This window comes from Drosophila gunungcola, unplaced genomic scaffold (genome assembly GCF_025200985.1).
Source record: "Drosophila gunungcola strain Sukarami unplaced genomic scaffold, Dgunungcola_SK_2 000033F, whole genome shotgun sequence".
Classification (NCBI taxonomy): Eukaryota; Metazoa; Arthropoda; class Insecta; order Diptera; family Drosophilidae; genus Drosophila; species Drosophila gunungcola.
Window position 1 is genome coordinate 374,130 of NW_026453208.1, and position 12,794 is coordinate 386,923.

General features: G+C 40.2%; 2 protein-coding genes across 2 annotated transcripts in view; one reads left to right on the forward strand and one right to left on the reverse strand.

Annotated features, from left to right (window-relative positions):
• LOC128263953 (meiosis regulator and mRNA stability factor 1-like) overlaps nt 1-12,794 on the forward strand; it is a 518,128-nt gene that overhangs the window by 21,975 nt on the left and 483,359 nt on the right. The window lies entirely within an intron of this gene.
• Nucleotides 5,751-6,841, reverse strand: LOC128263952 (uncharacterized). Its single transcript, XM_052999230.1, has one exon. It carries the CDS (start codon nt 6,777-6,779, stop codon nt 5,751-5,753), a length of 1,029 nt encoding a protein of 342 aa, XP_052855190.1. The 5' UTR covers nt 6,780-6,841.

A 12,794-nucleotide genomic window follows, 5' to 3' on the forward strand; every position in this document is an offset into this window, starting at 1 on the left:
CCTCAATTCTTTTGCCAGCAAGATCACAAGTCATTAGAAAAATAAAATTAAAATCAAAAGAGGACAGTGTATTAATTCCAACTCAAGAAATTGGGCACGGAATTTATATAGCAAGTACCATAGCTACAACACAAAATGCCTTCATAAGACTACTGAATAAAACAGACGAAGATAAAGTGGTCAGTGCGAATAATTTAGCATATGAATCACTGTTAAACTACGATGTAGTCGAAGGAAACAAAGAAACTAGAGAAAAGTCAGTATTATAAAAAATTTCCCACCACAATTCAAATCACAACTCTCAAATTGATGTAAAAAGTATAATGACATATTCGGATTAGAATCCGTACCAATTAGCACAAATAATTTCTACAAACACTATCTAATTTGAGAGATGATGAAACCGTATACATAAAAAACTATATAAGCCCACATAGTCAGGTGAACGAAATTCAAAAGCAAGTCGGAAAATTAATCACCGACGGGATAGTCGAACCCTCAGTATCAGTATACAAAAGCCCACTATTGCTTGTCCCTAAAAAATCAGCTACAGGTTCCGAAGAAAAAAAGTGGGGATTAGTAATTGACTATCGACAGATTAATAAAAAATTACTGTCCGATAAATTTCCACTCCCTAGAATTGATGATATTTTAGATCAACTAGGTCGAGCAAAATACTTTTCATGTCTTGATTTAATGCCAGGATTTCACCAAATAGAACTCGAAAAAAGCTCAAGAGATATAACTTCCTTTTCAACGGGCAATGGCTCGTGTCGCTTCACGCGATTACCTTTTGGTTTAAAAATAGCGCCAAATTCATTCCAGATGACTATTGCATTCTCTGGACTTGAACCTTCACAAGCATTCCTTTATATGTGTTTATGGGGAAAACAACCAAAATGCCACCCTTTAGTTTAGAAATATAAATTAAACGCACGGTAGGTTCAATTGAAATTATTTCTTGATTTTATTAGCTGTGCTCGGAGTTGCAGCGATTTTGTATAACTGACTTGCCAAAAGCTTGACTTCAAATTTGTGTACATGTTTTCGCTGTAGCTCAGCTGAATAGATAACGCGACAAATGTAGCGAGATAAGAAAAACGAAGAACAAAGCTGCATAACAGCCCTGCGTTTGCAGCGCACACCTATGAGCATTTGACTAGGTGCTGGCGGTCTGCTCTAAACATACTCCGCCCGTTGGAAGAGGCACGGTTCCAACCAAATGGGATTCGATGGGCAAATCGGCTAGTTTGGTGACGGCCCTTTTGGTAAGACCTGTAGCTGTCCGGACCACAGCAACTCTGGCGACGCCGTCCTTTCCGGGAATGACTTCATGGATGCACCCAAGCTGCCATTTCATCGGTGGATGGTTGTCCTCCTGAAGCAATACAACACGACCGATTTGGATGTTGGATGTTTTGATCCGCCATTTGCTTCGTTCTTGCAACAGGGACAAATACTCTCTGCTCCATCTTTTCCAGAAGTGCTGCTGCATTTGTGTTATTCTTTGCCAACTGCTTAACCGGCCTTCGCGAAGATGAGTAACGTCAGGCTCAGGAAACCTTGTGTAGCTGGAACCTTTGAGGAAATGCGCTGGCGTTAGCACCTCAAAATTTTCAGCGTTTTCTGAAATTGGACAGAGCGGACGGGAGTTAAGAATGGCAGAAATTTCATATGCAAGAGTTCATAATTCATCAAGGGCTAAGATGGCTGCACCGACAACTCGGTAGAAGTGAAATTTTGCCGATATTACAGCCGCCTCCCATAGACCACCGAAATGTGGGGCACGCGGGGGTATGAACTTCCAATCAATCCCATTCGCTAAGCAGGAAGAAGTTATCGAAGCCGTGTGCGGCTCGCTCAAAAATAACTCCTTCAGTTCCGCTAGCTCTCGTTTAGCGCCAACAAAGTTTGTCGCATTGTCGCATTATCACTCCAAATAGTACGTGGACTGCCTCTGAGGCTAATGAATCTTCTCAAAGCTGCAATGAAAGAATCCGTTGTGAGATCCTGGAAGACTTCCAAGTGCGCAGCCTTCGTCGAAAAGCAGACAAAGACGGCAATGTAGCACTTGTAGGGTGCTTTGTTCCGGGCCTCTGACTTGTGATAGAACGGTCCACAACAGTCCACTCCTGTAGTGTGAAAAGCTGGGTTAGGCTGAACTCGATCTGCTGGCAGGCTACCCATCACGTGTTCCCAAGCCACAGACTTCATCCGAAAGCATCTAACGCATTTGTTGATGACGCTAGCCACGAACTTTCGGCCTTCAAGTGGCCAATACCTTTGCCGTAAAGCAGCGAGCAATGATAATAGACGATAATCGCTCTGGTGACCGGATGATCCTTGGGTAACAATATCGTAGCCTCGTAGTCCAAGCTCGCATTTTGAAGCCTTCCACCAACACGAAGTAAACCCTCAGAGCTAAGTATTGGCCTTAGAGAAATCAACTTGCTCTTCGGAGGACAAGGCTTGCCTTGGCTAAGAACCTCATACTCCACCGCTATGTGAACCTGTTGAATGCTCCTTAGAAGCAGAACGGTTCCGAAGCTGATCTCGTCAACGGTAAGATAGATGGTTGAAGGTAATGATTTGGCTCTGCAATTTGAAATGAAACGATAAATGTACGCGAAAACACGCTGCAACTTGTCGAATAAGTTGATAAACTTGCAGTTGATAGATATGTCAGTGCCAACGGTTTTAATTAGCGCCGTGGAACGCCGTTCCGGAAGGTTCTTTACTCTAATAGGGAGGGCCAGTTCGACGCTCCTTTCAGTAGAAATGGAGGTCCATTTGCCAAAAGGGAGTGCTCCAGCAATTCTTTGGGGGTACATCCGCGCGATACCACATCCGCCGGATTCAAGTCTGTTGGAACATGATGCCAAGCCATTCCTTTCGTCATTTCCTGGATTTTCGCGATTCTATTAGACACAAATACGTTGAACTCCCTCGGAGGCTGCCGAATCCAAGCCAACACAAAACCTATGGTTTCCTTAAAGTTTACGATAAGCTCAGCCAACAAACACGCTGCTGAAAGTTCTAATCTCGGTTTTGTTAAAGCTTTTAAGGGAGCTACTCTAGACTTGGCGCAGAGTAGATGTGCTTCAGCGTTGCCATTGGCCTCCGACCGCAAATATAAGCACGTGCTATATAAGCTGCTGTGCTAGCATCACAGAATCCGTGCATCTCGACGGAAGCCTGCGATTGCATTACGAATCGTGGAAATTTTACAATGAGTTGACTTGCAAGCTATGGCCTTTGCGTGAACAGTTGAGGCAAAGGTGCATTTTCTTTGCTTCCCTATATCGAAGATTGGGACTCAAGCTTAAGAGCATTTTGGCAAATAATGATCCCAAGCATCGCAAAATAGGCAAATTGGATGGTTTGGATAGTAGCAGACGTAATCAGTACACTTGGGTTATATCTATGCATGCTTTTTCCCACCTGATGGTGTGGTGTTTGAATTACCACAGCTTGGTCCAAGTTTTCCATCATCCGGCACTTCTCTCCAAAAACGACTCCATAGAATCCCAGGTAGATAGCTCAGAGATTGACCAATCATCTTCCCATTTTTCACGGGTCCTTTGATCCAGCTTGTGTGTCACGATATCAATGAGAAATCCATCCACAATTTTTTGTGTAGTGGCCAGGGTACGGATTGCTCGAAGATGCGAATTCATCCAATCGCTGAGCTCTCGAAGATCCTTAGCTAATCCCTTCTCGACACCTTTTAAACCAATAATTGCCTAAACGTGTGCTTAAAAGTGTAAAACTTTATTGTCAATTCGATTAATAAGTAAATTTAAAGCCTTTTTATAATTTTCATTTGAGGGCTCGAGCGATCGTATGGTTTCCAAAGCCACGCCGCCTGAAAAGGAACTCTTATATTGTAATTTTCAATATCACTTAGCTCGTCACCATTTCACCAGTTGCAATAAAGTCCGGCCATTCTGAGTACGATCCTTGAAAACGAGCAATCTCTAGATTTGGCAATCGAGGCTTCCTAAAACTGAAAGAAATATCCCCATTGTTTATAATATCAAAGGTTTTAGAATTGGCAGCTGTGGAACCCGGCAAATGCAGTTTGCGCAGAGCTGCTAAGGCCCGAATTAGTTTCGCCTTTGAATCCATTAAGATTGCGGAAAATTCAAACCGCATATCTTTACTAATCTCCGAAAAGTCCAGTTTTTCCAGCGAAGTCTGTGCAGAATCGAATTCCAAGTTCATAGAGATCACCCACTCCAGCCGCGCGAGGATATCAGATTCATCAAACTGCTCAGTAGCTCCAGCAGTTAAGTAATCTTTCATTGCGTTTAACTGCCGCAAAACGGAACGCACTTTGGCTCGGTAAAACTCGATGTCACTGGGAGCATCATTTTTAGGCTGAATCGCGTCTTCCGGGTTAACCATTTTTTTTTTTTTTAATTGTCTGACCGGATTCAGAGGGCAGGAAACACCCTATGCCTATTGCCGCGCAAATGCTAATGCACCGAGCGTCGCCAACAACGTAACGGGAACTTTGACTTTGTTTTTGTTCTTTTTACCGAAATTTTTGCCTAGTAACAGCGCATTGACTTGGCAAAGTAATGTATGTGACCATACATATACACGGCTATTTACACATATATGTATGCAATATACGCGTTTAACAACAATTAATTGCGTTTCCTTTTATGTTTAATGTTTGCAGCACAACACAGTTTTGCTTCTTTCACAGCGCGAAAATGTTAAAAAAAAAAAACAAACGGCCGGCCGGCCGGCAGCGCGTGTGTTTGTGACTGAGATGCAGCAAACGGCAGCGAAAATAAGTTATTGCTTTAACGAAATTAAACAATGTTAAAAACCGACATGCAGATTTCGATTAGACGAATATCACGTCGGGGTCACCAAAATGTTTATGGGGAAAACAACCAAAGTGCCACCCTTTAGTTTAGAAATATAAATTAAACGCACGATAGGTTCAATTGAAATTATTTCTTGATTTTATAAGCTGTGCTCGGAGTTGCAGCGATTTTGTATAACTGACTTGCCGAAAACTTGACTTCAAATTTGTGTACATGTTTTCGCTGTAGCTCAGCTGAATAGATAACGCGACAAATGTAGCGAGATAAGAAAAACGAAGAACAAAGCTGCATAACAGCCCTGCGTTTGCAGCGCACACCTATGAGCATTTGACTAGGTGCTGGCGGTCTGCTCTAAACATACTCCCCCCGTTGGAAGAGGCACGGTTCCAAACAAATGGGATTCGATGGGCAGAGCGGCTAGTTTGGTGACGGCCGTTGGATGTTTTGATCCGCCATTTGCTTCGTTCTTGCAACAAGGACAAATACTCTCTGCTCCATCTTTTCCAGAAGTGCTGCTGCATTTGTGTTATTCTTTTCCAACTGCTTAACCGGCCTTCGCGAAGAAGAGTAACGTCAGGCTCAGGAAACCTTGTGTAGCTGGAACCTTTGAGGAAACGCGCTGGCGTTAGCACCTCAAAATTTTCAGCGTTTTCTGAAATTGGACAAAGCGGACGGGAGTTAAGAATGGCAGAAATTTCATATGCAAGAGTTCTTATTCATCGAGGGCTAAGATGGCTGCACCGACAACTCGGTAGAAGTGAAATTTTGTCGATTTTACATCCGCCTCCCATAGACCACCGAAATGTGGGACACGCGGGGGTATGAACTTCCAATCAATCCCATTCGCTAAGCAGGAAGAAGTTATCGAAGCCGTGTGCGGTTCGCTCAAAAATAACTCCTTCAGTTCCGCTAGCTCTCGTTTAGCGCATTATCACTCCAAATAGTACGTGGACTGCCTCTGAGGCTAATGAATCTTCTCAAAGCTGCAATGAAAGAATCCGTTGTGAGATCCTGGACGACTTCCAAGTGCGCAGCCTTCGTCGAAAAGCAGACAAAGACGGCGATGTAGCACTTGTGGGGTGCTTTGTTCCGGGTCTCTGACTTGTGATATAACGGTCCACAATAGTCCACTCCTGTGGTGTGAAAAGCTGGGTTCGGCTGAACTCGATCTGCTGGCAGGCAGATCACGTGTTCCCAAGCCACAGGCTTCATCCAAAAGCATCTGACGCATTTGTTGATGACGCTAGCCACGAACTTTCGGCCTCCAAGTGGCCAATACCTTTGCCGTAAAGCAGCGAGCAACGCCTGTGGCCCTGCGTGGAAGTATTTCTCATGATAATAGACGATAATCGCTCTGGTGACCGGATGATCCTTGGGTAACAATATCGGATGCTTAGCCTCGAAGTCCAAGCTCGCATTTTGAAGCCTTCCACCAACACGAAGTAAACACTCAGAGCTAAGTATTGGCCTTAGAGAAATCAACTTGCTCTTCGGAGGACAAGGCTTGCCTTGGCTAAGAACCTCATACTCCACCGCTATGTGAACCTGTTGAATGCTCCTTAGAAGCAGAACGGTTCCGAAGCTGATCTCGTCAACGGTAAGATAGATGGTTGAAGGTAATGATTTGGCTCTGCAATTTGAAATGAAACGATAAATGTACGCGAAAACACGCTGCAACTTGTCGAATAAGTTGATAAACTTGCAGTTGATAGATATGTCAGTGCCAACGGTTTTAATTAGCGCCGTGGAACGCCGTTCCGGAAGGTTCTTTACTGCATCTAATAGGGAGGGCCAGTTCGACGCTCCTTTCAGTAGAAATAGAGGTCCATTTGCCAAAAGGGAGTGCTCCAGCAATTCTTTGGGGGTACATCCGCGCGATACCACATCCGCCGGATTCAAGTCTGTTGGAACATGATGCCAAGCCATTCCTTTCGTCATTTCCTGGATTTTCGCGATTCTATTAGACACAAATACGTTGAACTCCCTCGGAGGCTGCCGAATCCAAGCCAACACAAAACCTATGGTTTCCTTAAAGTTTACGATAAGCTCAGCCAACAAACACGCTGCTGAAAGTTCTAATCTCGGTTTTGTTAAAGCTTTTAAGGGAGCTACTCTAGACTTGGCGCAGAGTAGATGTGCTTCAGCGTTGCCATTGGCCTCCGACCGCAAATATAAGCACGTGCTATATAAGCTGCTGTGCTAGCATCACAGAATCCGTGCATCTCGACGGAAGCCTGCGATTGCATTACGAATCGTGGAAATTTTACAATGAGTTGACTTGCAAGCTATGGCCTTTGCGTGAACAGTTGAGGCAAAGGTGCATTTTCTTTGCTTCCCTATATCGAAGATTGGGACTCAAGCTTAAGAGCATTTTGGCAAATAATGATCCCAAGCATCGCAAAATAGGCAAATTGGATGGTTTGGATAGTAGCAGACGTAATCAGTACACTTGGGTTATATCTATGCATGCTTTTTCCCACCTGATGGTGTGGTGTTTGTATTACCACAGCTTGGTCCAAGTTTTCCATCATCCGGCACTTCTCTCCAAAAACGACTCCATAGCATCCCAGGTAGATAGCTCAGAGATTGACAAATTATCTTCCCATTTTTCACGGGTCCTTTGATCCAGCTTGTGTGTCACGATATGAATGAGAAATGCATCCAGAATTCATACAAACGCTGAGCTCCCGAAGACCCTTAGATGATCCCTTCTCGACACCTTTTAAACCAAATATTGCCTGAAAGTGTGCCCGAAAGTGTAAATTTTTATTATCAAATCGATTAATAAGTAAATTTAAAGCCGTTTTATAATTTTCATTTGAGGGCTGGAGCGATCGTATTGTTTCCAAAGCCACGCCGCCTAAAGAGGACCTCAAATATTGTAATTTTTCAATATCACTTAGCCCGTCATCATTTCCAGTGAAAAGTTGCAATAAAGTCCGGCCATTCTGAGTACGATCCTTGAAAACGAGCAATCTCTAGATTTGGCAATCGAGGTTTCCTAAATCTGAAAGAAAGATCCGCATTGTTTATAATATCAAAGGATGTAGAATTGGCAGCTGTAGAACCCGGCAAATGCAGTTTGCGCAGAGCTGCTAAGGCCCGATTTAGTTTCGCCTTTGAATCCATTAATATTGCGGAAAATTCAAACCGCATATCTTTACTAATCTCCGAAAAGTCCAGTTTTTCCAGCGAAGTCTGAGATCACCCATTTCAGCCGCGCGAGGACATCAGATTCATCAAACTGCTCAGTAGCTCCAACAGTTAAGTAATCTTTCATTGCGTTTAACTGCCGCAAAACGGAACGCACTTTGGCTCGGTAAAACTCGATGTCATTTTGAGGCTGAATTGCGTCTCCTGGGTTAACCATTTTTTAATTGTCTGACCGGATTCAGAGGGCAGGAAACACCATATGCCTATTGCCGCGCAAATGTTAATGCACCGAGCGTCGCCAACAACGTAACGGGAACTTTGACTTTGTTTTTGTTCTTTTTACCGAAATTTTTGCCTAGCAACAGCGCATTGACTTGGCAAAGTAATGTATGTGACCATACACATACACGGCTATTTACACATATATGTATGCAATATACGCGTTTAACAACAATTAATTGCGTTTCCTTTTATGTTTAATGTTTGCAGCACAACACAGTTTTGCTTCTTTCACAGCGCGAAAATGCTCAAAAAAAAACAAACGGCCGGCCGGCAGCGCGCACATAAAGTGTTCGTGTGTTTGTGACTGAGAAGCAGCAAACGACAGCGAAAATAAGTTATTGCTTAAACGATATTAAACAATGTTAAAAACCGACATGCAGACTCCGATTAAACGAATATCACGTCGGGGTAACCAAAATGTTTATGGGGAAAACAACCAAAATGCCACCCTTTAGTTTAGAAATATAAATTAAACGCACGATAGGTTCAATAGAAATTATTTCTTGATTTTATAAGCTGTGCTCGGAGTTGCAGCGATTTTGTATAACTGACTTGCCGAAAGCTTGACTTCAAATTTGTGTACATGTTTACGCTGTAGCTCAGCTGAATAGATAACGCGACAAATGTAGCGAGATAAGAAAAACGAAGAACAAAGCTGCATAACAGCCCTGCACACCTATGAGCATTTGACTAGGTGCTGGCGGTCTGCTCTAAACAATATGGATGATATATATATGCTCCCAAAAACATATGCTTAAAAACTTAACAGACGTTTTTGAGAAATGTAGGAAATACAACCTAAAGTTACATCCACAAAAATGTTCATTCTTTATGCATGAGGTGACTTTTCTAGGTCATAAGAGCACAGATAAAGGAATACTTCCAGACGACCAAAAATATGATGTCATACTGAATTATTCGGCCCCACACGATGCAGAAAGCGCAAGACGTTTTGTGGCATTCTGCAATTACTATATAATTCATAAAAAATTTCGCCGGCTATTCACGGCACATAACACGATTATGTAAAAAGAATGTGCCTTTTGAATGGACAGCTGAATGCCAAAACGCATTCGAATATTTAAAAACAAAACTTATGAAACCTACCTTGTTACAATATCCCGATTTTATAAAAGAATTTTGTATAATTACTGATGCAAGTGAGCAAGCATGTGGAGCGGTTTGAACTCAAAACCTTAACGGACTCCAACTTCCCATTGCATATGCATCAAGAGCCTTTATTAAGGGAGAAAGTAATAAGTGTACTGCCGAGCAGGAACTAGCTGCAATACACTGAGCAATATTGCATTTTCGACTATACACTTATGGCAAACATTTCATTATCAAAACAGATCACAGACCTTTAACATACTTGTTCTCAATGACTAACCAAAGCTCGAAATTGACACGTATGAGGCTAAAATTAGAAGAATACAACTTCAAATTCTGAAAAGGAAAAAGAAGCAACTATGTCTACATACCATGATGAACCAATTCAAGGAGGTCATACTGGTATTTCTAAAACCTTGGCCAAGGGCAAAAGACATTAATTTTGGAAAGGTATGACTCGATATATTACAGAGTACATACGAAAATGTCTAAAATGCCAAAAAGCGAACATAACCACGCATACAAAGACCCCATTAACCATTACTGAAACACCACAAACAGCTTTCGACAGGGTAATTTTTAATTTCTTCACTATATTAATGAATATAGGAATACAAATACGAAAAAAAATTTATAATATTAAATAATAATAAATAGTCGCATAAATTTTCCAAGTTTTGATTTCACTAACTTTCCCAATATTTAATATATTAACCAAAAAAAAAAAATAATAATAATACTAAAAAAAAAGTTTTCTAATTTTATTAACATACATCTATATATGTCAACATAATTTGTATACCCTTGCAGAGGGTATTATAATTTTAGTCAGAAGTTTGCAACGCAGTGAAGGATACATTTCTGACCCCATAAAGTATATATATTCTTGATCAGCATCACTAAAAGAGTCGATCTAGCCATGTCCGTCTGTCCGTCCGTTTCTACGCAAACTAGTCCCTCAGTTTTAAAGCTATCTGAATAAAACTTTCCAAAAAGTTGTCTTTCTATTGCAGGTAGTATAAAACTGGGAACGAGCCGGCGGACGACTATAGCATATAGCTCTCATAAGAACAATCAAAAAAAAAAAATTAAAAAAATTATAACTTTGCTGTTTTTATAATTTTTTTTTAGTTCTTCGGCATTTAATAATGGTTAAATATTTCTGTTTTCTGTTTTCAGTTTTCAGTTCTCATATTGCATACTAAGTGCCAGTACTCTGGCACCAGCTGGTGTGCTCTATGGAGATTGCCTTAGCTTTCGTTTCTTCGGTTCCTTTTTGTTCCTTCGTAAAAGAAACTTGCCGGGAAAATGTGTAAAAAAATGCTCGGGAATCGGAAAATGTTAGTGGGTGGCTAGAGGACGACATTAATGCTAATTATGAGTAGAATATTGATGGGCAGGCATGCAAGTCAGTAGTTTTCAGGGAAATGATAAAAGACCTGGTACTTTAAAGCCTCTATTTCAACTGGGTCCTGCTAGAAGAAATTAGGGTTTTCCAGAGTGAACTTTTACGCGCTTTAAATTTTAAGCTCTCTAAAAACTGTACTGGCTTTAAAGGTCATCAAATAAAAAACTTGTTGTTTTATAAATTTGTTCACTGTTCCTTTTTATACCCTTGCAGAGGGTATTATAATTTCAGTCAGAAGTTTGCAACGCAGTGAAGGAGACGTTTCCGACCCTATAAAGTATATATTTTCTAGATCAGCATCGCTAGGAGAGTCGATCTAGCCATGTCCGTCTGTCCGTCCGTTTCTACGCAAACAAGTCTCTCAGTTTTAAAGCTATCTGCATGAAACTTTCCCAAAAGTTGTCTTTCTATTGCAGGTAGTATATAAGTCGGAACGAGCCAGATCGGACGACTATAGCATAGAGCTCCTATAGGAACAATCGAAATAATAAATAAAAAAATACAATACTTTGATGTTTTTTAATTTTTTTTTTAGTTCTTTGACACATTTAACTTACTTGGTTAAATATTTCAGAACTACGGTTTAAATTTCATCAAAATCGGACGACTATAACATATAGCTCCCATGGGAACAATAAAAATATTTAAATATTTTTTAAAATTTAACTTTTTTATTTTGTATTTTTTTTTTTTAGAAATTCGTTTTGATTATTTAATTATTTGACAATTCAGATTTACGCTTTAAATCGAAAATCAAAAAACGATATCATATCGGAAAATGATTTCATAAAGCTGCCATAGGAACTATCGAATAATTTAGCAGCAAATCATTATAGCTTCAATGTTTTTAATCGTATCAAGTAAATCATAATTTTAATGTTTTTAAGAATATTTAATCTTTGCAATAGCTGCAAGGGTATATGAATTTCGATTTGCCGAAGTCTGCTTCCTTTCTTGTTTTTTTCTTTTATAAAACTTTTAAATCTGAAGTTTTTCCAAACAACTTCACACTTAAAGAACCGATCGCGTTTTTCGTAGATAACTCCAGTCTGACTTCGCAGATAAAAAAGGTCAAATTGTATTTTTCCCCGGTAATAACAAAAAGTTCTCTTCTAAGGCAATTGAAGACCACAACACCAAATAACCCCAGGGGCGGCTTCCTGTGTGCGTGCTTAAGATTTCTGCCTCAACTATTTGTAAACCGATTCTTTAACTGTTCAATTGTCTACCTCAATATCAGTTTTTCCAAATATCTGGAATAATTTTTTTATTATTCAACCTCATAAAAAGGGAGGAAATTCTGATGAATAAAATTATAGAGGTATTTCTAAATTGTCTGCAATACCCTTTATTACTTCTCATTTGCAACACTTGTGTTTCTCGCTAATATCACCTCATCAGCATGGTTTGGTTAAGCGAGGGTCATCTACCACCTACCTACATATTTGAATTCATTCATTTGATTTAATAATAAAATGTAGACTGATATTATATCAAACAAAAACACTTATTAACATGGAAAATGTACCAAACAAAGTAGAAAGTGAATGTCAAAAATTTGATGACCTACAAACTATACCAAAAATTCAGGTACCCACAGGTACCTTTGGAGATTCCGAAAATTGGGACCTGTTTTATGAATTATTTGATGAACTCATAAATGATTTAAATAATATTCAGCAAAAATAGAGTCAATCCAATTAAAATTATAAAGACTATTCACTTCCTAGAGTTGTGTGCAGCTTATTTGCAGAGTGGATTGATAAAAACTTAATGAATCCAAGATTAAGCAGTAAAAATTAACGCTTGAAATGATTCCGCTATCATTTTGGCACGGATTAACGATGATCACAGCAAGGTCAAATTTTTTGAACAATTACAAAATAAATTTTATCTATCCTTTCTATTTGTTGTAACACATAACGCTTATTACTTGATTTTTTTTCGTTCGGCTATAGAGCAGATGGTAGATAACTTATGGCGGTGTACGCGCATGCGCG